This window comes from Fusarium venenatum (assembly GCF_020744135.1).
Source record: "Fusarium venenatum strain MPI-CAGE-CH-0201 chromosome Unknown EDB82scaffold_2, whole genome shotgun sequence".
NCBI classification, from domain to species: domain Eukaryota; kingdom Fungi; phylum Ascomycota; class Sordariomycetes; order Hypocreales; family Nectriaceae; genus Fusarium; species Fusarium venenatum.
In genome coordinates, this window is record NW_027072130.1 from 2935964 (window position 1) to 2963126 (window position 27163).

Below are 27163 nucleotides of genomic sequence, written 5' to 3' on the forward strand. Positions count from 1 at the left end.
AGAATTCAACTCCAGACAAGGTTGACCACACTGCATATCTGACTCGCAGTGTTGGCCTTGGCAAAAATTCACCTTGACATATGCAAGCTGATGCGATGTGGACGAAACTTTGTGGGGCGTCAGCAAAGGGTTGCAATAGGAATTGTCTGATCCGAATTTGTCTCTGACTGGCAAACTTGATATGGACAATGCCCCGTTCTCATTTAGCTGCCGGGCCTTAAGTCTGTGATCAATGCGGGGAGGGTGCACTTATTGGGACAATGGGAGCCCCAAATTTTCTAAACGGGTAGTTTTTATTTTCATCAAGTGCCGCTTAGAAGACAAAACGCCTGATGCAAGTATACGGCGGTGGCCCATCTAAATCACAAATTAGCGAGGGAGGAAATCCAGATGGGCGGTTAAACGTATTTGACTTCTGGTCGCATGCCGTGGGCTAAAGGAGTTAATTTTGGGGGCTATAGATCGCCGAAGGAACAATCCAGCACTATTCTCTTTGAGCAGTTGGTGGGATGTTGCAGCTAAGCCTGCATCTGAAATGAGGCACGCTGCCGTGAGAAGTGAAGTTTGGCAATCTGATCGTCCTGACCGCTGGGACAATCTCAAAGGGTTTTTGCCTCTGCCTAAACTCGTCCCTGGCTCTCTTTGTCCGTGTAGTATGAAGCTATACGCAATGCACCCTGATGTATCTACCAACACAGACTAAATAGACATAAGCTTGCCCTTGGATTGCATGGCCTTCAACTATCTTCCTGTGCTTTCCCTGTATCTGCATGGTATCATCTTAGTCATACTCCGTGCCGTCGGCCAAACTTGGAGTTATCACGCCGACCGCGGGATGGACAGCTGTTGGTAGTGGCAGTGTTGTGACGGCACGGCATCGATCTTGTCAGATCATTCTAATTAAAGATTGACTTGGCCGTTGACGTCTTTACCTTCTTTACCTGGTTCTATTCTCGGAACAAAAACATTTGAGAAAGGCGTTAATAAAAGCAGGGCACTGCACGATATCTTGGCCCCTTTCTCTCATCTCAACACTGAGCGAGGGGGTGAATAGCCTCCGTGCTCGTCATAAGATAATTCCTTTTATTCTAATATCCGTGCTTCACTTTTGTCTTCTACTGAACGAAAGGCAGAGGTGTAGACCTGAACCTGGCTTCGCAACTGCCTGCCAGTGCCGGCTGATCGAATCACCGACTGTCACTTTGCTATCCAAGCTATCAAATTATTTCGAAGTTTTGGCACTGACACAGCACTACCAGAATATCTATTACTACCGGCAGATTTTGAACGAGTTGCTCTTACCTATATTCCGTCACCTCTCCGGCTCCCCTTCTCTCCAACCTCAACACCTCTCTTGGTAGGCACGGTTTATCTTGACCTTTTTGATATCCATTTGCCGAGACAAATATCATCCAGGAAGAATATAGAGCAAAATATCGCACTTCAGTTGTTAGAATTTCTTGTGTCTGTTTTTGACATCATGGAAGACGACATCGCTGTCGTGGGCATCGGCCTGCGATTCCCTGGTGATGCCTCGTCCCCCGAGGAACTGTGGAAAGTCTTGGAACGGGGAGAATCTCAGTGGAGTGAATTCCCTAAAGATCGCCTAAATATTGACGGCTATTACCATCCCGGCGGCGACCGTCAAGGAAGTGTATGTCGAGAAGCCCTGCGGTGCTTTCCAAGAGGAAGGACATTGCTAACCCTGCACCTTCTCTAGATATCCTTCCGTGGCGCCCACTTCATCAAGGGTAATTTCGCTGCTTTCGACGCCTCTGTATGTCTCAACCTTGAATCATTATTGGATACCGAGGATTTATTTGCTAATTTTGGTGCTTATCTTAGTTCTTCTCCGTTGCGGCGGAAGATGCCAAAGCTATCGACCCTCAGCAAAGAATCCTACTTGAAGCCTCATATGAGGCACTTGAGAATGGTGAGTCTCGTCATCGGTTTGACCGTATCAATACTAACTCAAAATTCCAGCTGGTATCCGCAAAGAGGATGTTGACGGTAGCGATGCTGCAGTCTACGTTGGTTCTTTCGTCAAAGGTAGGGCACATCATCTACCTCGCTCAGACACTTGCTAATGTCGACCAGACTATGAACAGGTATGCCTTCGAGACCCAGATTGGCAGCCTCAATATGCTGCTACTGGAAACGGTATTGCCATTATGGCCAACCGTATCTCGTACTTTTTCAATTTGCATGGGCCTAGCATGACAATTGACACTGGCTGCAGTGGCAGTCTTGTGTCTGTCCATCTCGCTGCGCAAAGCCTCCGAACAAAGGAAACATCACTGGTAAGACTTTCTCCCATTTATTATTCTTGCCACGATCTAACAACAGTTCAGGCAATTGCCGCAGGTGCAGGTATGATTCTTACTCCGAACACCATGATGCCAATGACCGCTCTCAACTTCTTAAGCCCTGACGGCAAGTGCTTTACTTTCGATTCCAGAGCCAACGGATACGGAAGAGGCGAAGGTATCGGTGTTGTAGTCATGAAGCGCCTATCTGATGCTCTCCGCGACAACGACACTATTCGTGCTGTCATTCGAGCCACAAAGGTCAATCAAGATGGCCATACAACTGGTGAGTGGATTAAAGTCTCGTCCGTCCTATCAGCCTACTAATAAATTCGAAAGGGATTACCCTACCAAGTAAGGAAGCTCAAGTCGCAAACATCAATTCCGTCTACGAATCTGCAGGTCTTGACTTCAGTCAAACTGCTTACGTCGAGTGCCACGGCACTGGTACCAAAGCCGGAGACTGGCGAGAGCTTAAAGCAATATCTGAATCGCTCGGCTCTGTTCGAGGCCTTGACAACCCCATCGTTGTTGGATCGCTCAAACCCAACATCGGCCATCTAGAAGGTGCTGCCGGTGTAGCTGGACTCATCAAAGGCGTTCTTACTTTAGAACATGCCAAAATTCCACCCAACATCAACTTTGAGAGAGCCAATCCTGATATCGATTTCGAGAACTGGAAAGTCAAGGTATGCATACAACAATTCATCATAGATATCCTTACTCACCTCCAATTCCAGGTACCGACTAAAATCCTCGACTGGCCTCTTCCCGGTCTGCGTCGTGTCAGTGTCAACTGCTTCGGTTTCGGCGGCACAAACGCCCATGTCATCATGGATGAGGCTCCTCGATACCTGTCAGCTCGTGGACTGAAGGGTAATCACAACTCTTTCGAGTCTTTGAGCTCTACTCTACCAACGCCTCATTGCGACAAAGGCCCCGAGACGCAACTTTTTCTCTATTCAGCGCATGAGAGGTCAGGTGTCCAGCGTGTCATAGAATCTCACTTGCCTTACTTGAAGTCGAAATCAGGAGAAGATGACTCTTTTTTTCGTGACTACGCTTACACCCTTGGTTGTCGCCGATCCAGCCTGGAGTGGAAACACGCTGTCGTGGCTAAGTCTCTACAAGACCTCATTAGCAAGCTCCAGAAGATCAATGATTCCCACTTCAAGCGGACTTCCAGAAACAAACAGCCGAAAGTCTGCTTTCTTTTTTCTGGCCAAGGCGCGCAATATGCGCAAATGGGTAAAGAACTTATGGGTTTCGAGGTTTTCCGCACTACCTTGGAATCTTCTTCTCGTTATATGAAAGACACTCTCGGAAGTCAATTTGACCTACTCGAGGAGATACTTCAAGACCAAGCTCGGACTCGCATATCTGACGCTAGAATCGCCCAACCTGCCACAACTACTGTTCAGATGGCCTTGGTAGATCTCTTAAATTCGTTCAATATCACACCCGACTACGTTGTCGGACACTCCTCTGGTGAAATCGCAGCAGCCTACGCGTCGGGCGCCCTTACGAAAGAGTCGGCTTGGGAGGTTGCATACTACCGTGGCGTGGCTGCCTCTTCTCTTGCTTTCAAACGACCCCCGCTCCAGGGTTCCATGATGGCAGTTGGGCTATCAATCGTCGATATTAAGGGGGGCTTCGACGACAAGCAGTACCCATGTCAAGTAGCTTGTATTAATAGTCCTCGATCTGTAACACTATCGGGGAGAAAGGAGAACATCCAGGGCGCATACAAAGAACTCACTGCAAAGGGTATCTTCTGTCGCATCCTTCCAGTCCAGGTTGCTTATCATTCTCAAGACATGCTATTGGTTGAGAATGAGTACAAGTCTGCCCTGGGACTTGTGAAGCCACGCGAACATCGCAAGTCCACTACTATGCTCTCAACAGTCAGTGGGGAGTATATCGATGGAAGAAAACTGGACAAGATATACTGGGCATCAAATCTTACCCAGCCAGTATTGTTCATGTCTGCCATCAACCATCTGCTTAGCATGTCTCATGAAGACTCCCCCGACATCTTTGTTGAGTTGAGTCCTACATCGACATTGCGGTCCCCAGTTTTCGATATCATTAACCTGACCAAGAATAACAACCCACCGACATTCCATTCAGCCCTCAGCCATAAAAATCGTGATCCAACCTTTCTTATGGAGACTTTGGGCGGCCTTTGGGCGAGCGGCTATAAACTCGACATGGACAAGATCATTTCTCAAGGTTCCTGCGAAGTTTCCTCGAAGTGTTTGGCCGATATTCCTCCCTACCCATGGAATCACGCAAAATCCTACTGGCACGAATCTCATCTTGGTGAAGCGAATCGATTCAGAGAGTTTCCTCGACAAGACCTCATCGGTGCTCCCACGGCCGACGCCATCTCCTTTGAACCTCGCTGGCGTGGCTTCCTCCGCATTTCAGAAAACCCGTGGATTCAGGATCATCAAGTGCAAAAGACGATCATCTACCCAGCAGCTGGAATGGTCACCATGGCCCTACAAGGTGCAAGCCAACTGACTAAGGAGACGGAAAACCTCCTTGGGTTTGAGATCACCAATATGCGAATTGAAAAGGCAATGATTGTACCGAATACTACGCATGGACTGGAAATGGCCATGAATTTCAAGCGTCCCTCAACCTCTAGTGACCAAAACCAGGATCCCATTTTTGAGTTTTGTATCTACTCTAAGCAGCTCAACTCCCCTTGGGAACAGAATGCATCTGGTAATATCAAGGTAAGGTACAAGCGGCGACACTGGAGAGCCGCCTTTCATCAGCACCACAAGAAGTTTGAGTCGCTCAAGACTACCTGCAAGGAGCCGGTCGTTCCCAGGCAGCTTTACGAGCTCCTTGATATTGTTGGCATGAACTACGGCCCGACCTTTCAAAACCTCATACAAATACTGAAAGGAACTGGAGCATGCCTCGCCAAAGTTCGTATCCCTGACACCCGGTCGAAGATGCCCGCCAAGTTTGAGTATGAACATCTCATTCACCCCGCGACCTTGGATTCAATGTTTCAAACACCCTTCGCTGTTTCGTCTGAACCTATGGTACCGACCTTCATAAAGAGCATATTTGTCTCAGCAGCCATCTCTCGCGACCTTGGCAAGCACTTCAAGGGTTACTCTACTGCTACTCGAACGGGTGTCCGTGATGCAAACGCAGACATTGCCATGACACAGTCATGTTGGGACCAGCCTTCAGTGGTCATTAGCGGGCTCCACTTCACTAGTATCGCCAATTCATCTCAAGCCGTAGGGGGCTTTCTTCCGAACAACCACACTTTATGCACTCAAATCTCGTGGAAACAAGACATCACGTGTGCACGAGCTCCAACTGTCGAGGTTCTGGTCACAACTCTTGCCCACAAGTTTCCAGGTCTGTCTATTCTTCTGGTTGGCGGTAGTGCACACACTGCCCTGAAGATACTATGTGCATTTGCTTGTCCTCGGGAGAGAACGCCTTGGTTCTCACGATACACGCTAGGCCATACTACCGGTAACAAGCCTTTACAAAAGCCGTCTCTGGTTGAGGGAACACACTACGAACATTTTGTCGAAAACCGAGCTGTTGATGGCTCCGAACCTCTGCCTAACTACGACCTGATCATTGTTTGTGATCAAGGTGATGTCGATATCGCCAGGCTCCTGAAACACGTAAAACGACCTGGTTTTCTACTGGAAAGCCTGCGACCTGGCAATTTCGATTCTCTTGATAAAGAAATAATTAGCCACATCTACCATGATGACACTGGGAAAACCATAAACATGGAGTTCGGCGTTCATCACCAAGACCCGGTCCACGATTGGCTTTCTGTGCCTGGTGTGGTTGTCCTACTACCCAACGAATATCCTTCCGAGGCACGATCTTTCGCCGGGAAGTTGATTCTAGAGTATTACACCACTTTTCAAATCCAGATTATGCATTTGACTGAAATGACGAGTCAGCCGGACAAGCTCAAGGGCAAGATTGTCATATCGCTTCTCGATTTTGCGACCAACAACACAGGTGCTTATGTCTACAACTGGACTGAGGCAGAGTTCAAAGCTTTTCACACTATGCATAAGCTGGCCAAAAGCATCCTCTGGATCTCGCGAGGTGCCCACATGGAACCTATGAATCCTAAGGGCGCTCCCATCATTGCCCTTGCGCGCACCCTCAACTCAGAGGATCCTCTGAAGATGTTTGTGACATTCGACTTGAACATAAACACGTCATTAGACTCTCCTTCAACAGTCAAGTCTGTCAATAGGATCTTTTTGCAAAGTTTTGTATGGGCTGATGGTTCCGGTCCTCGCGAGTTGGAGTTCGCTGAGAAGAATGGAGAGGTCTTTGTGCCTCGCCTTGTTCCCATCGAGCCACTCAATAACATTGTCGAAAAAGACGTAACGCACGATGTTGTTCCGGTATCATTCCACGGTTACCCGCAGAATTTAAAGCTTCAAGTTGTTCAGCCCGGTCTGGTTGAGAACAGCCTGGTTTTTTCTGCTGTAACTCAATTCGCTCCCCTACCTGGCGAGGTCGAGATCATTTTTGAAAATGCACCTCTTAATTTTCTTGACTTGGAGACTGTCATGGGAAGGAGCGTGGACTCTGAATTTGGCACCGAGATTCACGGCAGTGTTAGACGCATTGGGCGTAATGTCTTTGGGTTTATGACTGGTGATCGTGTCAGCGGCCTTGTTGCTGGTGGCTCTATTCGGAGCAATGCCAATATTGACAGCCGGTTTGTCGCAAAGTGGTCTTCTGACCTTCCTCTCAGCCATTGCGTTAGTGCATACCATTGTCTTGTCAACGTTGGAAGGCTTGGGCATGGAAAATCAGTACTCATCCATGCTGGAGCCAGCACTTTTGGTCTTGCAGCTCTCGGCTTGGCTTCTCGATTGTCTGCCGACGTATTTGTGACCGTCATGGGGCAGGATGCTGGTAGCCAACGCGAGTTACTTCTTGGCATTGGTATGAAGAACACTCGTATTCTTAATGCCGATACCGATAATTTTTCTGTGACTCTTCGCGATCGTTTGGGAAAAGGTGTTGATCTTGTATACAACCCTACTCAGAAGCATCTTGAGACCAACCTCAAGTGTGTGCGCCATGGTAAGTTTTCGTACATCTCAATTCCTTCAACTTCTAACAGTTCCCAGGTGGTACTATTGTACAATTCGCCAGCAAGTCCCCGTATTCTCCGTCCACTCAACTTGGATCCGCAACTATTTCGATAGTCAACTTCGACTTGGCCACGCTGATGAAGCACGATGCCGACTACGTGGCAGAGCTTATTAAGAGTGTTGCCGAACACGAAGAGTACCTAGGGAAAAAGTTGGCTATGAAAGGCCCTCTTACCCAAACTATAGAGCTCTCCAACATCGCCGAGGCGTTCAAAATCGTTGAAAAGAGTCCATTTTTTGGGCTTGTATCTGTCACTGCGACTCCTCATGCGAACCCTGTGGTCGAGATACAAACTAAGAATCGGACCAAGTCACTCCACCAGGCTCTGTCTCGTACTCACACTTACGTTTTTGCTGGTGGTCTTGGTGGTCTTGGCCGCAGTATCTGCGACCTAATCGTCAGGAACGGCGTTCGGAATGTTGCTTTCATATCACGATCTGGTGCATCGTCCAAGTCTGCTCAGACCTTCCTAGAAGCCCTCGAGAAAATGGGTGTCAACGCACGGGTTTTTAAGATCGATATTTGCAACATTGACGGTCTTACCAAGGTAATCAAAGAGCAAATATGTGAAGTAATGCCACCCATCAAAGGTGTTTTCCAATGTGCCGCCATCATCAAAGACTCGATCTTTGCAAACATGTCATACTCTGACTGGATGGAGGCAGTCAAGCCAAAGACCATTGGTTCGGATAATCTTGTGCAGGTTATTTCAGACAATTCTCATGATCCGTTTTTCATCTTCCTCGCCAGCTCTGCTGGGATTATCGGCAATCGTGGCCAGGCAAACTACGCAGCTGGCAACTGCTTCGAAGATGCCCTTGCACAGAAATACTGCCTCCAAGGCAAGCATGCGACTTCCATAGATCTTGGACCTGTGCTCGGTGCTGGTATGCTTGCTGACGATACCGAGATCCTTGACATCCTAAGAGCCAGTGGGTTCTATGGTATCAGACATGAAGACTTCCTTACCATGATCGCATGTGCTATCACTGGAGAGATTACTCCTTATACCTGCATGCCCAACCGAATCATAATGGGTATAGGTTCCGGTGGGCTGATCCGGCAAAACCAGCCGGCTGATCCGTACTGGTCTCGCACTGCTCTTTATGGTTACCTCAATTTGGTTGACATGCCGGCACCTGACCTGGCTGTTGTCGACGGCACCAGCAAATTCGATTTGAAATCTCTCCTGGCATGCTGTACTACCATGGATGCAGCTGCCGAGATCATCACTACGGGCCTTTCGCATATGCTTGCTAAAGCTATGAACATGCTACCTGAGGAGATTGACACTGGTAAACCGCCCCATGTCTACGGAGTCGATTCTTTGGTCGCTGTCGGGGTTCGAAACTGGGTTGTCACCAACTGTAGTGTTGAAGTCTCCGTATTCGAAGTTTTGAGCGACAAGACTGTTGTAGAATTGGCTATGGAGATCGCCGCCAGAGGGGGTTTTGGAGTAGAGGGCAATTGAGAAATGTTGCGCAATTGGTGTATAATAGATGAAGGAAGGCGAGTTGACAGATGTCTCTATATATGACGAGTGAAGGGTGTACGGTTTGAGAATTTGGAACAGATAAAAGCTTTGGAACTGTCAAGAATACCAAAACATGTGTTGATTGTTTTTGTTTGGAGACCAGAGTCAGCATCTAACCTAACTTTATTTTGTTGGAATAGCAATAACGTGAATGGATTATTCCCGCGATGTGCATCGTTGTTCCAAGACTATATGCCATTAAAGTTTATTCTACATCGTCACTGAGCATCTATGAAGTTAACCTTGTTCTGCGAAAACTTAATCTCATGTCAAAACTTCTTCCGACGACATGAGACAAAAAATAATTATCGCCTAACAGTAAAAGAAGAAGATGGAATGCGTAATCTGGGAATCGAACCCAGGGCTCCCCGATGTTGCTTGAATGGCAACGGAGAATTTTACCACTAAACCAATTACGCTTGCTGATGGAAGCGTTGCAAAGAATGAATATGTACACTGAGCTAGACGCTACCCTAGACAACGCACGATTTAACACAGACGTCGAAAGTTAGTAAACAACATGATTCCGGATATCATTCATACACTGACATAAATGATTTGGTTTTAGTTTCGATTCTTCATTGATAGCTTTCTGAGGTATACCTCCTTGCTGTGGTCTCACGGAGACGGTACACAGCTTAATCTTTCCCGGTTTTGTTAGTCCTGTGCAAAACTCGTAATGACTTTCCCATGCTTCTACCCATGATGGACACGCTTTCTAGAGGTAGTGATTCCCGTAAGCTGTTCTGGCGTGCTATAAGAGCTCCCAGTGTCCCCTTCATGGCCCTGACTGACTTCATGACCCATGCCCACATCATTGTCCCCATCGTCCATATGCTTACCAGGTCCAGGACAGGGCTGAACCCCGACTATGGCGTTGAGTCTGTCGATCTGTTTCTGTTGGGCTTCGCTCACTGCTTGGAGCTTCTATATTATTGAGGACTGCGTTAGGATTGTCTGTTCATGCTGTCGGATCAACTGTTCATGTTGTCGAATCATGGGACCCCATATGAAAACCTCATCGCCCAGCTGCGACAGAAAGGGACGCACGATACTTCCGCTGTTATCCGAAGAGTTCTTGAATGTCAAGTCCCCATCGATGGGCTCCCCATAGCGCATTACCACGGCTTTTCGGATGCAGCCTGCGTGCTCCCTCAGCATGCCCCACCCATATATACCGACGAGAATGAACCATCTTTCGTAGGTGACACTGATCCAATTGGCTTCTCCAACCTCTTCGTCATACATATGCATGCTGAGTTGGTGCTTGAGTGGTTGGAATACCGACTGCGCATTATGCTGAAATTGGCCGCCCGTGAGCAGATGGAGAAGCCTGGATCGAACGCGACGAGGCATACTCGATTGGTGCTGGTTGAACAAAGTGCATAGTCGAACTGCGCTATGGCGATCGGACTCTTCTTGGGGCCCCAGCTGTAGGCCTTCGATCTTCAAATAAAGGGGCTGCTTCTCTTCTCCGCATACCCTGACTTGTCGATTTCCTAGTACCTAGATACAGAACTATGTTAATTCCTCTTCAACTTTTCCTTGCTAGCACTAACATATGGAAACTCTGTTTGTTCGACATCGTCTTTCTGTTGAACTTGAATCTCATCGTAATCTTGCATGCCATGCTCTGCTTTGGGTCGAGTACTGCCGGAGCTACTGTTTTGGCAATCTTGTTGGGGGGCTGGGGGGCTGGAGGCCAGGATGGCATACGGCCCTGCAGCATATCGCTGTACCACTCTAATAGAAAATTGAGTTAGACTCATGCGAATATTTGGGTTAGTTTAAGGGGATTTACGCATAGACTGTCGATGTCGCTTGCTATCTAACGCCTCAAACAAGGGACTGTCATCATGGGTAACCTTGCAACCATGATCAACTCGATAGTGGTCTCTAAGCTCGAGACTGCCGTAGCGATCGGCCTGCAGCGATTAACTCTCTGTCCCAATAGCAAAGTGAATGAAGCATCTTCTTACATTCTTGCAGAGAATTTCAGTGAGGGGATATCGCCATCAACAGTATCTTTCGCCAGGAACGAGATGAATACGTCCGCCCTGGTTTGGTCAGCCTTGTAGAAAAGTATGAGACGAAGGAAGCGATGACAGACCTCACCATAGTCAAGCGGTGGTAGTTTATCGCCGGGACGAGGTTCTGAGTAGTATCTCTGGTACACCTGAGGCTGTCCAACCTTTGCGTAAGGTTGTGCCATTTGTTCTTAATCCTTCCGGAGGCTTTACGGAGAAGGAAATGTGCTGAGGTGAACAAATTGCGCGATGATCGGCTTGAAGCCACGCTAGAAGGAGATGATAAGACAGAAGGAAGGTGGAGTGTTTATGAGAAAGAAACAACGTGGGAGTCCTGCTGTCTTGAGAGGGCGAACCCCTCGAAAGCTGCCTGCCTACTTAGATTTGAACTCCTGCACTACCAAAAAGTGAACCATCCTTCGTCTTCTATTTAGCAGTCTTACCCAAAGGAGGAATACTCTTTATACCTGCGATCTATCCTGAATCGTTTTTATTTCTGCCTTTTTTATTTTCGGGCAATATATTCCCTAGCCATCATCTCACCACGCAGGAAAACCTTCTTCTCTCATAACAGCCACCGGCAATTGATTAAGTTACACATGCAAAAAGAAACATTCTCACTATAGCATATACCTTTTTATTATTATATAAACGCAGGCTCATCAGCATTAGGTCCCCCAAGAATTTCGTCTTCTCATCTCTCAACTCTCATCTCTCAACCACTACCCAGCTACTTATCAGCTATCAACTACCAACCATTAACCATCACCATGTCGCGTCAAGAGCAGAGGCGTACCGATGAGCGCGAGTCAGAATATTCTATTAATTCGCTCTCCGACTCCATTAAAGGCATGGCCATCGACACTCTCCGTCTTATCAGTCAGCCCTTTACCGAGGAGGAGCTCAATGACGCGACCCCAGAACAAGTTCTTCAACGAATGCTTTCCACCGCTTCATACATCTCGACAACCTCAAGTCTCGCTAAAAAATACCAACGGGCTAACGAGCCTTCCGCCATACGTTTATTTGACGAGCTTGGCAAGGGACAGTGTGGGACGGTATACGGCTTTGTGGGTTCGTCGACTGCTGTGAAGCTTGCCAACTACGAAGAGAAATACAAGGAACTTGGTGAAGACTATTCCGCGTATATAAAAATCCATGAAGCCATTCAGGAATGCGACCCAGACCATGAGATCAGTGCCAGACTCCCAAAGGTTTATGATTTCATTGGCCCGAAATCTGAGTTTTGGAACGAATACAGCCTGCTCTTTGATCCTCAAGTCAAGGTTAGAGGCTATGGCTTGACATTAGAGCGGATCTTTCCTGCTCCCTTCCCAGTGAGAGAGGCACTTGTCGATGCCCTCCTACCACCTATTATCAAGCGAAACAAGGCCAAATTTCTAGCCAAACCCGAGAACAAGAACTGTTTGATTCGCCTGTACCTCGGCCGACGTCACACAACTAAAGTACAGGGCAAAGTTCAGAATCTCAAACTTCAGAACTTTCCCCTCCACGTCAACGAGATGGAGGATCTGGGTTTGGATACTGAACGTTTTGCCCGTCTCATGGCCAACACTCTAGCCATTATTCACTGGGGTGCAGGGATTGACGGCGATGATATTGAGTTTGTGCTTGGTAGCTCTCCAGTCCAGAACAAAACGCCAACATCGAAGGAACTCGAGACGCTTAAATTGTGGGAGATGGCTGAAGCTTGCGATCGGAAGTTTACTCAAAGAACGATGGAGATGTGGGTTTTTGACTTGAACGAGTAAGTATCTACTTTCCATATCACCACTCTTTAACTGACTTTTTAGGTGTTCCCCAGTTACCAACGATGAAGCCGGCATAGAACAATTAGTCAGGGCTTTCAACAACAACGATCCCTACTACCCTCAGCCTGGCCAGTCCAACGAAAACGACCGAAAGCTCTGGAGCGTCTTCCGTAAGACGTACCTGGACATGAGCCACCGATTTACCGAGAGCATGAACCCAGGCAGGTTCATCAAAACTCTCGAGGAGGAGCCGAGCAAGGAGAACAGCAAGAACAAGAGAATCGACAGCCTGGCATTTTTCGAATGAGTTCTCATGCATCTGATGATGGACAAACTCAACAAACCCCTTTGCAAGAATCGTTATCAGCTCTAATCACAAGATGGAAACTGAGTGGTAGGTGCCGAGTTTCAGTCCCTGCATCTTGTTTCTCAGATAGAGACACTGCTGACTAAATGCTTTCAGGTCAGTTATGTGCGGGAGAGGATGATTTGGCCGACCAGGAGAATCAAGGGAGCAGCGCATTACCCGCTAGGAAGATGCAGGGCTATCAGCAGATAGCCCAGGTGTTGTGTTCGTCCATCACCTACAAAGCTAGGTATTTGGAGAAAACATCATATTGAGCGTATGGGAACGCATATGTGGTCTGGCATTAGTTATAACCGGCACAAATGAAAGCTTCATTTCAATTCATGTCCTGCATTGATGTATACCAGTGCATCTATTGTAATGCGAGTGATTAATGATGGGTTGCACCTTTTTGGCCTCTCCGCCTGCCAACACTCCCTCCATATCCCTGCAGATCCCAAACGAGTGAATTCGATTGCCTTGAAATCCATCGTCTATGATGACTTAGAATTCAATGGTATGTGCTTGTTGGCTTTATATGTCATCACCGTACATATACGAGTAGTGTTGGCCAGTGTAGCTTTGATGCAGTGCTCACAAAACTCCGGTGGGGAAGTTGGAGATACATGTAGGTATGATGTTACTGTAGATGCTCATTGGATCATCAGTAATACCCGACTGGAGGATTTGCATTACTCCGGCGGGGAAAATGACGGCCTCAAAGATGGGGTTTCACTCGTTTGGGTATTTATTCTAGACTACATAGCATGAGCCTTTTGGTGCAAGCACGGCAATTGAGTGTATCAGACTCGCAACATCGCAACTAGCAGACGCCTTCATCTTGCGGGAGCTACTACCATGTTCTTTGACGACAAAACCCGCCTCCGCTACAAGTACGATGCGGAGGATCTTTGGATTGAACCATGGGGCCCCAATGCATTTCGTGTGAGAGCCACCAAGTCCGCAAAGATACCATCGCAGGACTGGGCTCTTCAACAGCTCGAAGGAATAACACCCCAGATATCAATTTCCAAGGACTCTGCCACTATCACCAATGGAAACATTAAAGCCCGAATCTCTCGGCTCGGTAAACTGATCATTGAGACCACAAATGGAAAATTGTTGCTCGAAGAGTACTGTCGTAATAGACGGGATCTCATCGATCCAAAGTGCAGTGCTCTTGAAGTTGAAGCACGCGAGTTCAAGGGTATCCTTGGAACTGAGAACTACCACTTGACCATGCGACTCGAGAGTGTTAGTCCCGATGAAAAGATATTCGGGATGGGTCAGTATCAACAGCCATGGCTTGATTTGAAAGGTATGGACCTCGAGCTCGCCCATCGCAATTCCCAAGCAAGCGTCCCATTTGCCGTGTCGTCACTCGGATACGGACTATTATGGAATAACCCGGCAATTGGTAGAGCCATCTTCGGAAAGAACATCATGTCCTTTGAAGCATTCTCGACCCAGGTCCTCGACTACTGGATTGTCGCAGGAGAGTCGCCAGCCCAAATCGTGGAAGCTTATGCAGACGCTACTGGAAAAGTACCCCTTATGCCTGAATATGGGCTTGGATTTTGGCAATGCAAACTACGATACCAGACGCAGGAGGAGCTTTTGGAGGTAGCCAGGGAGTACAAGAGGCGAGAAATTCCAATTGACCTGATTGTTATCGATTTTTTCCACTGGCCTAAGCAGGGTGAATGGAAATTTGACCTCGAATACTGGCCCGACCCTGGTAAGCACCCTTGTCTCGTAAACCGAAACAGTACTGACAAGCCATAGATGCTATGATGAAGGAACTCAAAGATCTTGGGATCGAGCTCATGGTTTCTATCTGGCCAACTGTTGATAAGGTCTCAGAAAACTATGAGTATATGTTGGAACATGGTTACTTGATCCGTACGGATCGAGGCGTTCGTATTGGGCTCGATTTCCAAGGCCAAACCGTTCACATCGATACCACAAATCCAGATGCCAGGAAGTACTTGTGGGAAACTGTCAAGAAGAACTACTATTCCAAGGGCATCAAAACATTCTGGCTAGATGAAGCAGAGCCGGAATATGCAGCATACGACTTTGAAAATTATCGATATTTCCAAGGCTCAAACAGTTCCATCGGAAATATTTATCCTGTCGAATACGCTCGAGCATTCTATGAGGGTCAGGAGGCAGAAGGACAAAAGAACATCGTCAACCTTCTCCGCTGTGCTTGGGCCGGTAGCCAAAAGTATGGCGCCCTTGTATGGAGCGGTGATATTGCGTCGTCGTGGGGTAGCTTCCGCAATCAGATATGCGCCGGTCTCAACATGGGACTGTCTGGACTACCCTGGTGGACGACAGATATTGGAGGTTTTCACGGTGGCAACCCTGACGATGAAAGCTTTCGGGAGCTCTTTGTGCGATGGTTTCAGTGGGGTACGTTCTGCCCAGTCATGCGACTACATGGCGATCGTGAACCTCGCCAGCCACAGCATGGAACATCGGGCGGAGCGACTTGCTGCAGTGGCGCCCCCAACGAGGTTTGGTCCTATGGCCCAAAGGTCTATGACATCTGTGTGAAGTACATCAAGATGAGAGAGGAACTTCGGCCATATACACGAAAGCTTATGAAGGAAGCACACGAGAAGGGCACACCAGTTATGAGGCCTCTGTTCTACGAGTTCCCGGGCGATAAAAAATGCTGGAGCATCTCGACCCAGTACTTGTATGGCGACAAGTACCTCGTATGCCCCATCCTCAAACCAGGCCAGACAGACGTTGAGGTGTATCTTCCCCAGCTTCCTCAAGGTAAGAAGTGGTCTTCATTCGATGGTCAATCGTCTTATGATTCGGGAAAGAGTGTGGTAGTGGACAGTCCTTTGTCACAGATGCCGGTTTTCATAAGAGAATAACGACGTTTCCCGAGTGCTCGAGATCAGGGACCTAGCATGCCAGGCATGCACGTCAGAGTGATAATAGACAAGTCGATAGAATCTTAGAATAAACCACTGACTGATTCTCTCCCATTCTATAGTGCAGTGGTTACATCTAATAGACTTTTCAAACCCTTGACAAAGGAGGCCTCAATTCCCCACGCCTTTTCATTAGCTCCTTTATGTGACAGTAGCCTTATACCTTCCATTAGAATCTTTGGTGGAGCGTCAGTACTACAAATATCTCCAACTCGTTGCATATAGCCTTTCATCTTATGCCCAAGCCGTATATAGGTTTGGACCATTTCGTCATCACATGGTCGATCCAGATGGATAAATGCTGGTTCCGGTTCTTCTTTTTCTTCTTCTTCGTCTCTATCGTCATATGGGTGTGTAGTCTCTGCATTGGCAGGGCCCTGTGGAACATGGCTCGCAATATCTTGTCTCAGTCTTGGCACCCCAGCATCCTGCAGAGGCTCTTGATGCATCATCCGTGAAGTAAAAACACTATAGGCCCAGACCAATAGAGTAGCAATATAGATAGCGTGGGGTTCTATAAAGCCGTTACCACTGTAGCGGCGGATATGCCACATCAAAGCTCCGGCATGAATAATAGATAGCCTGGCCTTGTACTGGTCAACATTTGCCCAACGATGAAGGTGGGTGTATGCTTCTGAATAGCCCGTAATGTCATGTACCCCATTACTCGCTTTGTAAAACGTCGCTAACGTCGCAACCCTTTGTAAATGCTTGCAAGGCGCTAAGAGGTATAACCGGGAGAGGTGGAGAAGGAGAATAGTTGGGTGTTCTGAACCACCAGCATTGGCAGCTTTTCCGTTTGCTTTCCAATGTAATATGTCAAGGCAATCGCAAGCACTGTTTCTCCACCTTGTTATTATCTCGAGACTTGGTGGCCACGACTCGGCCACAGTGCTTGATTCGGAACAGGGTTCAACATGCGCAACTGGGGTCCATCTGGACAACGCAGTTTCGTATTGGTAAGCGGCCTCTCTGGTCCTGCGACAAACGGCGTAAATCATTACGATATTTCCGAATTCAGTCAAGTTACTTGGCTGTCGTTTTTCCATGTAAAGAAGGTGAAGTGCCTCAAGTACTGTTGCTGTCCCAGGATTGTCTGGTTAGCGAGGAGGTGCCATTATTTGGAATATTGTGACTCGTAACTAACCTTGGCGACAGACATTGCTGTTGATTTTGTCCGACGTCGGCTCGTCCCATATATCGTCTTGGCATGGAAGTGTAGCTTTAACTTCGTGAAGTTGTAAGAGGTGCGGGCAATCGAACTCGTGTGCGATGATGGAATCAAGAATCTTGACATGTCAGAACAAGTCGAAAAGCCAGCGTATAAAAAAAACATACCCACAACATCAATCCCGTTCGTAATTCGGATTGAGCTCGTAGCCATTTTCTGATGGATGAGCCATTACCAGATGTTACGTTGTTGTCGATTTTGGGCGGTGTATGGGACAATAGATTCATGCTTCTGCATTGTTCAACGAGGAGAAACATTTGGCCCAACGCACGCTCCGTTACGGCCTTCTGGCCGCTATGGAGCCTGTCAATCATGCTGAGAATAAAGGCTTGAAGTGTTATAAAGTCCAATCGAACTCTCGGCTGGAAAGAACCTGGAATCCAAGTCCCATGACTGTCCTGATCACTTTTCTCAGACATCGAGTCAAGCCTGTGATCCAAGATTACTCCCAATAACCTGGATAAGGATGACGACCATGTACCTCCCAAATATTTGGCACCAATAACTGATACAGCCAGAAGCAGAATCCAATTACTCGGGTCCTTCCATATTGAGGCGCTCTTTCGTAAAAAAGGATGTGTAACATGGAAATTTTCGTAGTAAAGCCGTACAAAACATCTGATATGCCCTAATGGGGGGATCAGGACAGTAGATTCCGGGCTGTCAGCTTCGGCATATTCACGAGTAGCTGACAATAGCTCCGAGTAAAGCTCGTTTGATACATAGAGAGAAGAGCCTGCTTGATTGTCAATTTCAAGCGAATCCGGGACTCCGCTAATTGACCCAGTCTCCGCGTGAGATGTGCTGGCTTGGTTCGTGTGTCGACCTAAGAGCTGTCCACCAAAAGGTGCTCTCGCCATCGTTCCTTCGACATAAAGCGTCCCATCAGTTGACTTTGAGGTACTGGAGCCGCGGAGGCTATCTGTTCGACTGTGGCGAGGGCTAGCAACATCCATTGGACTTGGTGCGAAGGCTGGTTCGGGAACTGGTCTAGCCATATCAGAACTATTTGCGTCATTGTACTGAGCTGAGATCCAGGGTGAGACGTGGTTGGGCCTAGCAAATCCAGAGGGAAACTCATATCCCGCGGGCCCAAGGCCATCGGCAACAACCGATAACTGACTCTCCCACATCGAAAGATACTGGCTATCGCTCAACCAGTTGATGCTGGATGCCGCCAGAGTTGATTCTGCCGTAGTTTTATCAACTGCAAAGTCACCTAGGTCATTGATCTGAAACATGGACTCGGGTAGTGAAGCAGTGGTGATAAGATCGCCAGTAGATGTCATCGGGATAGGTTGATGCTCATTAGTGATCCACCCATTCTCGACATCATTCTCGATTACGTTGTTCTCCATGAGTACAGAAGTCTCTTCCACCCCTTCTTCTGTGGCTTGGGTGTGATTCTGAACTTCAACATCCTCATTCGAACTTCCTGAAGAGGACGAACCAGCATACTGGGAAGTCGTGGTATTTCGTTGGGTCATTGAGCGAGTCTTTCGTCTTCCAGACTTAGGATAGATGCATTCCAAGTTTCTTTCTTTGCATCTTCCACATGGCAGTTCTCTTGAACAGCGACTACGCCCTGCAGCGCATTCTGTACATGCTCTAGCTGATACCGTGTTGCGGGTGACTACACCCAACTTGTGCGTGGCCTGATGTCTTTGTAAAACGTCTTGCCTTGAGAAAGATTTGTTGCATTGTCGACAGCCATATGGCTTCTCTCGTGTATGTGCTCTGACATGCCGCGCCAAGTGTTCCTGTCGGCCAAATGTCTTGGGGCAGAAACGACATTGAAACGGCATGTGCTCGTCCTGGGGAGGCATCTTACTTTAGACTGGATCGTGTTTGCGAGATCATTGAGTTTGTGATAATGCATAATTGCAGGAAGTTGCGACTGGCAGGTTGATGCTTGCAAGTAGGTAGACAGTTTGGTCATCTGCGGGGTTGTACTTTCCATCTTGAGTCAGGGTCATTTGTTACCGAGCTATCCAAACCTGACATAAATCGTCAATCCCGTTTGGTCTTTGGCGATTTGGTTTGGATTCATTATATATAACTACCTAGGTACATATACATGCACACAAACTTCAGAAAAAACATAGGCTAGGAAGCCTTTGACAATTTGCCGAAAATCATCACCACATATTCTCCTACTTCACTGTCAATGAAAGATTATTTACGTGGGCTCCTGATTTACAACAAACGATAATTCAATCAATCCAAAACTGAAAAGAAACTAATATTCCCTTTGTACTTGCTAACTTGTTAATTCGGCAGATCGTGATCCCCTCCCCCACCGGAAGAAGAACAATACAATACAACCAACTTGCTCCGGTGGGGATCGAACAGCTTCAAATATCCATCTCCACACCCATGCCCCATGTTTCAATAACATGACAAGGATGGCCAGCTTGGGAGCTCTCTTTCCCCAGATTCTTCCCCACAAACCCCGGACGATCATAAGAGAAAGAGAGGTTACCTCAATACGCACCATGAGATGAAGGACCAATAGCTTTGCAAGACAGCTGGGATAACCTGGCACAGCTCATCTATATATATAGCCAATGTTGCTCGTTGTTTGACTGATTGTGGCAATGATACAATGTCTCGGTGCTCCAGGAGTACCTAATATTCCTACAGCGCGATACAGTCTTTACAATGTCTGCTATCACAAACGACAAGGTCGCCAGAGTCAGTGAAGATGACCATCCCCAAGCTTCTGATATTGTCAAAGACAAATCCATTGCAAAGCAGGCCGCGGAAGAAGAACACAGTCTCACATTACTCCAAGCCATTCGAAAATATCCCAAAGCCGTCTTGTGGTCGGTCCTACTTTCAACCTCAACCATCATGGAAGGTTACGATATTGTCCTAATATCGTCTTTCTTCGCTCAGCCTGCCTTTCGGCAACACTACGGAAGCTACCAACCTTCAACTGATACCTGGCAGATCACAGCTTCTTGGCAGAACGCTCTTAGCAACGCTGTCAGTGTTGGCACCATCATCGGAGCATTTGCCAATGGCTACTTCACACATAAACTTGGGTACCGCAAAGTACTTCTCGCCTCTCTGGTAGCCATATGTGGCTTTATCTTCATATCCTTCTTCTCGCCTAATCTCCCCGTTCTCCTCGTTGGACAATTCCTGTGTGGTATCCCATGGGGTGTATTTGCTACCATGGCCCCCGCATATGCTTCCGAAGTCTGTCCTATGGCGTTAAGAGGTTATTTGACTGTTTATGTCAACCTCTGTTGGGCTATCGGGCAACTGATTTCAGCCGGCGTACAAGCCGGTTTCTCGAACAAAACTGGACACTGGTCCTATCGAGTGCCATTCGCAATTCAGTGGGCATGGCCTCTTCCCTTGTTCGCTGTTCTTTTCTTCGCACCTGAGTCGCCATGGTACTTTGTTCGTATTGGTGCCTACCAGGAAGCAGAGAAGTCGGTTATGCGACTGAGCTCTTCGAAGGAACCAGGTCATACCAAGCAAGCAGTCGCTATGATGATCCATACCGATGAGATCGAGAAGTCAATCGATCAAGGCACCTCATATATGGACTGCTTCCGTGGAATCGACAGACGTAGAACAGAGATTGCTTGCATGGTTTTTGCGGCTCAACCTTTTTGCGGCTCTGCCATGGGTGGGACACCGACATACTTCTTCGTACAGGCTGGACTTCCCGAGTCGATATCATTCAGAATGTCCGTCGGCGGCCTAGGTATCGCTTCTGTTGGCACGGTCATCTCTTGGTGGCTGCTGGCCCCCTTTGGTCGGCGCACGCTGTATCTCTGGGGCCTTGGTTTGCTCACAGTGGTGCTGATGACGGTTGGTTTCATCAGCGTCGGTGCAGCGGACTCACAAAGCGGGAATTACGCCCAAGCCAGTATGATGCTCATCTGGCTAGGTGTTTACTACATGACAGTAGGCCCAATATGTTATGCCATTATCAGTGAAGTGAGTGCTACTCGCTTGCGGGCAAAAACGGTTTGCATCAGCCGAATTGCTTACTATATTGCCCAAATCATTTGCAACGTTGTCAATCCGTACATGTTGAACCCGACTGCTGGAAACTGGCGAGGAAAGACTGGATTTCTCTGGGGCGGCTGTTCCCTTTTCTTCTTCATCTGGACATTCTTTCGGCTTCCTGAAACGAAGAACAAGACTTTCGAGGAGCTCGATATTCTTTTTGCTCATCGTGTGAAAACTCGCGAGTTTTCCAAGTACAAGGTCGATGCTTATGCTGAGGATGATGGTACATTCACTGTTAAAGATGGCATGCACTGATGATGGATCCATAAGGAATTATAGTTCTCGAGCGCATTGATCTGGTCTTTGTAGGTAATATTCACGACTAATAATATGTTTGGATTTGTATTGAATGCGAGGCCCAAATGGAATTACCCTGAACCAATTCTGCTCTGTTCTGGTTGGCAGCGTGGCGGCGTAGTGTTAGCCCGAACACGTGGGATGCAAACAGGGTCTTTTGAATGATTCCAAAACATGCATGTAAGATCCGAGCTTCAGACTACACCATCTTCGTATATACCTTTTGCGAACGCCGAGGATGCATACTATGTACAAACAGTACTTTTGTTAGGTGACGCCATGCAGACACCTCCGAACCCGATCAGTTTCTCGGGTGTAAGTGTCATGACAGATTATCTCAACGGCTTTCTCTACTAAGTAACTGTTAAAATCAGATCCATAGTAACAATCTCGGCGTTGATAATGGGCTTAACCTATTGGGAAGTACAAGGAAGGCTGATTGGTCAGCGGAGTTTGTGAATTTACGGCATGGCAAAGTCCGATTCTTGTCTAAATCCGGGGGCGGGGAGAAGTGTTATATTGTCGAGGGCACAGCGATAAGACGGTACAATACTGCACACTGTTGACAAGCAGAAATGGCCGAAATTGATGTCATTGAGATTGCCCAACTGGGAGACAAAGTAATCATGCAAAAGACTCGGAGATTCGAGCAAGTACTCGGTAGTACAAGGTCAAAGGGCGTGGATGTCAATGGATGTTATTTGCCGAAAAGAGTCGGGTATAAGCCGGACCACCATGTACAAAAACGAGTGCTGTCTGTTGTGTGAGTCAGATGATAACATGAGAGAAAAGAGACGAGACAGAAAATAACATGCTCATTTCATCCGGCTTTTATTACATCTCTTCTCCTTCTTGTAAGTCAGACCGTTTGATACCAAGGCCCTGGGTAGGAACCGGTCGCCCCGGCTGACAAATGCAACTTTGATGCTATTCACACTGTTAAAGGCTCACAAGCTTGTGCCAGCCTCCCTAGTCCCCCCACCCATATTAGTTCCTGTTCATGGTCTAGTGAGCTGATGGAAGAAGCAGCTAGAAGAAATATTTGTGACTCAGGCAGCAAATTTTCCAGATGGAAGCTCCGCTTTGGACGTTTTGGTACGCGTCGATACAGTGTATTACAGTGTAGTTCCAAGTCAACGCCCGCTGGTTCAGTTGGCCCCCCCCCCGCTCTCACAGCGTCTGCCTACAGTGGCAGTTTAGTTGAATCCTGGGCGGGCAGGCGGGCTTTTCTCCCATTCATCATCCCTGGCTCCGCCTGACCTTGACACCAGTCGGCGGTCAATTTCATCATCCATCTTGCTTACTTACATACTGATTGATCTTCTCGATAGCCTCAGTTCCTTGTTCCTGAATCCAATTCAATCCAATCCGAAAATTTCGTTTATTCTTTGTCCATACTTCACCGTACTGCACTTGGTTCCATGACTTTGACGGATACGTGCAGCAATCTTAACCCATTATAAACCAAGCCCCGCCTCTTTAGGTCCTGTCAGATCCCCGACGTCGCCGCTACACGCGCTCAGGCTCTTTGCCCCCCTCCCGTGTGAGCCTGGTTTGGCAGAGAGCTTGCTTGGATTTGGTATCAAATCTAGAGTGTCCTGAAACTCACTTCTTTCGATTTCAAATAATTTTCCATCCTTCGCGACACTCTTCTTCGACCAGCCTCACATCCCATCACTCGCGATGGCTTCCGCCGGCACTGGAGGCTCTTTGCCACCCAACTTTCTCTTGACCCCGCAACAGCAGAACCTTCTCTTCGCTGCCCTCAACTCCAATAAGCAGCAGCTTGCTGGTTCTACCGCCAACAACGCTGTCTCTGCCCAGAACAACTCTTTCCGCAACTCTGCCGGCCAGCAAAAGCCCGGCCAGGCCTCAGCTTTCCAGGAGAGTCCCTTCCTCGACAATTATGACTACGACTTTGGCGACTCTGGCTTCGATTTTTCTTTTGCCAGCGAGGATCAACCGTCCATGATTGGAGACCTTCCTGGCACCACCGCCGATTCTACAAACAATGCCGTCTCTGTGGCATTGTCCGACTCTTCAGAGACCGAGACTCCCGAGAAACGCAGCTACCCAGAAGATGAGGACGACGAAGACAGCCCAGGTCAAGAACACAAGCGTCGCGAAAGCACCGGCAAGGTTCCCAAGAAACCCGGCCGTAAGCCTCTTACATCCGAGCCCAGTTCGGTATGTTTTGCCTCGTTCATGGCCACCCAACGCATACTAACACATGATAGAAACGTAAAGCCCAAAACCGAGCCGCTCAGCGTGCTTTCAGAGAACGCAAGGAAAAGCACTTGAAGGATCTCGAGACCAAGGTTGATGAGCTGGAAAAGGCTTCTCAGGCTGCTAACCACGAGAATGGCATGCTGAGGGCACAGGTTGAACGCATGACGACCGAACTCAACCAGTACAAGCAAAAGGTCACTGTCTTGTCAACCACCAAAACTCTGCCTCGAGAAAAGGTTCCTTTTGGCAGTGCTGCTCTTAGCAATCTTGGCGATGTTAATTTCCAGTTCGAATTTCCCAAGTTTGGCATGCTCCCAGGCCCCCCTACCAACAGACCTCAGGAATCATCACCTACAAGCCCCAATCAACAAAAGGCATCTTACCCAAGCCCTAACAATAATATGAATAACAATGCGCAATCAGCACAGCAATTTAAGGACGATTTGGCCAAGTTCTCTGGTGTTTTCAGCCCTTCCATGTCAAGTTCCGCCACCAACCCTTCCCGCTCGAGCGTCGACTCTGCAAACTACAGCGTCAACGGCGCTTCGAGCTCCCCGTCTGCTTCTTCGCATTCAAACACTGGCCCCAGCTCTTCTTGCGGCACCTCGCCCGAACCTTTCAACCAGTCGCCCATGGGTTTCAAGCCTGTTGATACAATGACCACCATTGGTGAGGAACAGTCGAACCAGAACAACGTTAGCCAATTCGGTAATGTCGACCTCAACAGCACCAACTTTGACTGGCTTTCACAACAGAACGGTGGGCAATTTGATCCTCAGCTCTTTGGTGACTACCGTGAGCCTCAAGCAAACGTCTTGTCCAACCCATCGTTCGATGACTTCTTCAACGATGCTGTTGACAGTGACTTCTTTACCCCTTATAACATGGCGCCCAACAGCCCCAATGCTCAGGCGAACAACCAGCACAAGAAGGCATCCAATTTGATCGATCAGATTGATGCTCAGAAGGAGTCTTGTGATGACGAGCCTCTCAAGAAACAGAACATGAACTGCAATCAGCTCTGGTATGTATTACTTCTTGGTTCCCATAAAAGTTGACGATCTAACCTTTACATCAGGGAGAAACTCCAAGCTTGCCCCAAGGCACAGAATGGCGAGTTCGATCTAGACGGCCTTTGTTCCGAGCTTACCAAGAAGGCCAAGTGCTCCGGTACAGGGCCTGTGGTGGCGGAAACCGACTTTGACACCATTCTTCAAAAATACATGGGCAAAGATGTTTCCAGCAGTTGTGTTGCGGAGAAGTTGGGTGTAGAACTTTCGTCTAAGAAGTCCAAGCCAGAAACGCACCTTGGTCTATCAGCTTAAGATTGGGCCCTAACAACAAGATCCGGCTGTACATTAAGAACCTTGGCGACATACCCAGCAAGCAGCTACACAATGATTACGGCGTTTACAACAGAAAGGAAGGAATCGGAAAACCTTGGGGATTCCGGCGCTTGATTGGTCACCATCTGAGATGGAATTCAAATGCATGGAACGGAGAATGGGATTATCTAAAGGCATATTGATGTACTATGCCCACAAATTACCGGCTTCTAAGCTCAAGTTTTGAAGTTTTTGAAGGTTTCTCTTTGAGGTTTTGCGTTGGACAGGTGTTTTTGCTGTTATGAATAATTATGACTTGATTCTGGTTTCAATTTCAAGGCCTATTATGGTTGATTGAGCAAACGAGATGACTCTGCGTTGGTGGAAGTGGATGAGTATACATGTATGTGCATTTTTTAAGGGATAATTCACTTTTCTTTCTGATAACATTTGAGTCTTGCTTCATTTAAAGCCAGCGTTTTGGGTGACCCATATAACCTATTGGTAGAAAATTTGTGGTGACATGAATGACACTGATCATGACATAGGTAGAAGTAAGAAAAGGCGAAGACGTAACATCACTTCCAAGCTTATTTCAATTGTATTTTGATCATGATACCTTAGTCATCAGGTGGGGCATTATGATCGCGACAAGGAAGTAGCCCAGCAAACCTGACGATATGTTCATCTTTAACAATCCAAACGCAAACTACGACAAGACTCAACACAACATCCTCATTGAATTAATCTCATCTGATCATCAAGCACTACCACCTTGATATCCCTGATAACATTCCAAACCCAAAATACAAAAAGTGCACACAGTCTAAATCACTGGTGCTTTCGCGATGCCAAAAGAAAAGAACTACAATCCCGTACAAGCTCAGCGCAAAGCTGACAAGGCCAAAGCACTTAAAAAAGGTTGGAGAAATCCAAGATGTCTGAAATACACATCTAACATCGTTTGCAGGCAAACATGAACGACAGGAACGCTTGAACGAAAAGTTATCGCGAAAGAACCCCGAGCGCATACAAAAACAAATCGACGACCTCAAGAAAATCACATCAGGCGGTGGCAAGCTTACGCGCCATGAGGAGCAAACGTTGGAAAGCCTCGAGAAGGAGCTTAAAGCAGTGAAGAAGGCGAGAGAAGCGCTGGGCGACAAGGCACCTACGTTTGGGCGAGGATGGAATAGGGATCGCGATTCAGGACCTGGCGTATTGGGAAAGAGGCGTAGAGGGTCAAATGATGCTACGACCAGTGATGAAGACGTTCCAGACGACATCAAGAGAATTCCCATGCCTCGAGATACGCCTCCACCGATTCCCAAAGACGTTATGGATAAATGGTACGCCGAGCGACGAGCGAAGAGAGCAGAAGAGAACGCAGCGAGACAAGACAACGAAAACAAGCAGCAAAAGAAGAATACGCCACCGGTGGAAGCAAAGACTGTATACGAAGCGAAACCCGTGGTTCGCGATCTTCGAAAAGAAGCTGTCTCAGCATTCGTACCTACAGCTGTCAAGATGAAGATGAACAAGGGCCAAGGCCATGGCGGATTGATAGAGCCAGAAGAAGCAGACCAGCTAGAACAGGAAGGCTACCTCAAAACAGTTGGCCGGGATGCGGAAGCACAACCCGACCAAGGCTCGACGTCACGGCATGTGACCATGGAGGATGTCGAGGACGAAGAGGCTTAATTAGATTGGAGGTCAGTTCAGACGTTGTGTCATTGACACCATTGACAGATAATAATACATGCATAATGTCGGCCGAATGCTAGCCAACAACAAATTTTATCAGCGAATACCACAGAAATTCAACGCCGATTCGACGCAATGTGACTCAACTCTACATTAGTTGCCCTTGGCTTTCCTCCACTACCGATTTGATACGGTAGATCGACGCAACTCCGAGGGTGGGTTGAG

At 47.7% G+C, this 27163-nt stretch overlaps 8 protein-coding genes and 1 non-coding gene across 9 annotated transcripts; 6 read left to right on the top strand and 3 right to left on the bottom strand.

The window, feature by feature from the left end:
- Positions 1-1480: 1480 nt before the first annotated feature.
- Positions 1481-9352, top strand: EDB82DRAFT_444127 (uncharacterized protein; the record flags this gene model as incomplete). Its single annotated transcript, XM_025733864.2, has 9 exons — positions 1481-1654; positions 1721-1777; positions 1846-1933; positions 1984-2049; positions 2098-2300; positions 2352-2592; positions 2646-2995; positions 3047-7415; positions 7463-9352. The coding sequence occupies 9 exons, from the start codon at positions 1481-1483 to the stop codon at positions 8956-8958; spliced, it is 7044 nt and encodes a 2347-aa protein (XP_025584728.2). The 3' UTR covers positions 8959-9352.
- A 6-nt stretch (positions 9353-9358) lies between these two features.
- Positions 9359-9440, bottom strand: EDB82DRAFT_t159. Its single transcript has one exon. It is a non-coding gene; the product is annotated as a tRNA-Gly (tRNA).
- A 277-nt stretch (positions 9441-9717) lies between these two features.
- EDB82DRAFT_474330 (uncharacterized protein) lies at positions 9718-11233 on the bottom strand (the record flags this gene model as incomplete). The annotated part of the gene is made up of 4 exons (XM_065608020.1): positions 9718-9918; positions 10072-10527; positions 10581-10764; positions 11001-11233. The coding sequence occupies 4 exons, from the start codon at positions 11231-11233 to the stop codon at positions 9718-9720; spliced, it is 1074 nt and encodes a 357-aa protein (XP_065464624.1).
- Positions 11234-11897: 664 nt separating this feature from the next.
- On the top strand, positions 11898-13369 carry EDB82DRAFT_496823 (zinc finger protein-domain-containing protein; the record flags this gene model as incomplete). The annotated part of the gene is made up of 3 exons (XM_025733867.2): positions 11898-12816; positions 12863-13214; positions 13284-13369. Coding segments are annotated over 2 exons (1184 nt in total), but the record flags the coding sequence as incomplete, so codon positions are not given.
- A 655-nt stretch (positions 13370-14024) lies between these two features.
- Positions 14025-16060, top strand: EDB82DRAFT_523634 (glycosyl hydrolases family 31-domain-containing protein; the record flags this gene model as incomplete). Its single annotated transcript, XM_025733868.2, has 2 exons — positions 14025-14904; positions 14952-16060. The coding sequence occupies 2 exons, from the start codon at positions 14025-14027 to the stop codon at positions 16058-16060; spliced, it is 1989 nt and encodes a 662-aa protein (XP_025584731.1).
- A 58-nt stretch (positions 16061-16118) lies between these two features.
- EDB82DRAFT_151039 (uncharacterized protein) lies at positions 16119-19320 on the bottom strand. The gene is made up of 3 exons (XM_065607072.1): positions 17459-19320; positions 17268-17409; positions 16119-17201 (listed from the first exon to the last, which is right to left on the bottom strand). Exons 1-3 carry the CDS (start codon positions 19175-19177, stop codon positions 16177-16179), a joined length of 2886 nt encoding a protein of 961 aa, XP_065464625.1. The 5' UTR covers positions 19178-19320; the 3' UTR covers positions 16119-16176.
- A 692-nt stretch (positions 19321-20012) lies between these two features.
- EDB82DRAFT_544987 (general substrate transporter) lies at positions 20013-21638 on the top strand (the record flags this gene model as incomplete). The annotated part of the gene is made up of 1 exon (XM_025733870.2): positions 20013-21638. One exon carries the CDS (start codon positions 20013-20015, stop codon positions 21636-21638), a length of 1626 nt encoding a protein of 541 aa, XP_025584733.2.
- A 1725-nt stretch (positions 21639-23363) lies between these two features.
- EDB82DRAFT_474335 (transcription factor PAP1-domain-containing protein) lies at positions 23364-25234 on the top strand (the record flags this gene model as incomplete). Its single annotated transcript, XM_025733871.2, has 3 exons — positions 23364-23867; positions 23918-24933; positions 24988-25234. The coding sequence occupies 3 exons, from the start codon at positions 23364-23366 to the stop codon at positions 25232-25234; spliced, it is 1767 nt and encodes a 588-aa protein (XP_025584734.2).
- Positions 25235-26082: 848 nt separating this feature from the next.
- Positions 26083-26935, top strand: EDB82DRAFT_474336 (WW domain binding protein 11-domain-containing protein; the record flags this gene model as incomplete). The annotated part of the gene is made up of 2 exons (XM_025733872.2): positions 26083-26155; positions 26205-26935. 2 exons carry the CDS (start codon positions 26083-26085, stop codon positions 26933-26935), a joined length of 804 nt encoding a protein of 267 aa, XP_025584735.2.
- Between the last annotated feature and the right edge of the window lie 228 nt (positions 26936-27163).

Excerpts from the sequence above, each read along its gene's own strand:
- EDB82DRAFT_151039 (XM_065607072.1), bottom strand. The coding sequence starts at position 19,177 with ATGCCTCCCCAGGACGAGCACATGCCGTTTCAATGTCGTTTCTGCCCC. Across the intron at positions 17,410-17,458 it reads GAACGGGATTGATGTTGTGG|ATTCTTGATTCCATCATCGC; the intron begins GTATGTTTTTTT and ends TGACATGTCAAG. Across the intron at positions 17,202-17,267 it reads CAGCAATGTCTGTCGCCAAG|CAACAGTACTTGAGGCACTT; the intron begins GTTAGTTACGAG and ends ATCCTGGGACAG.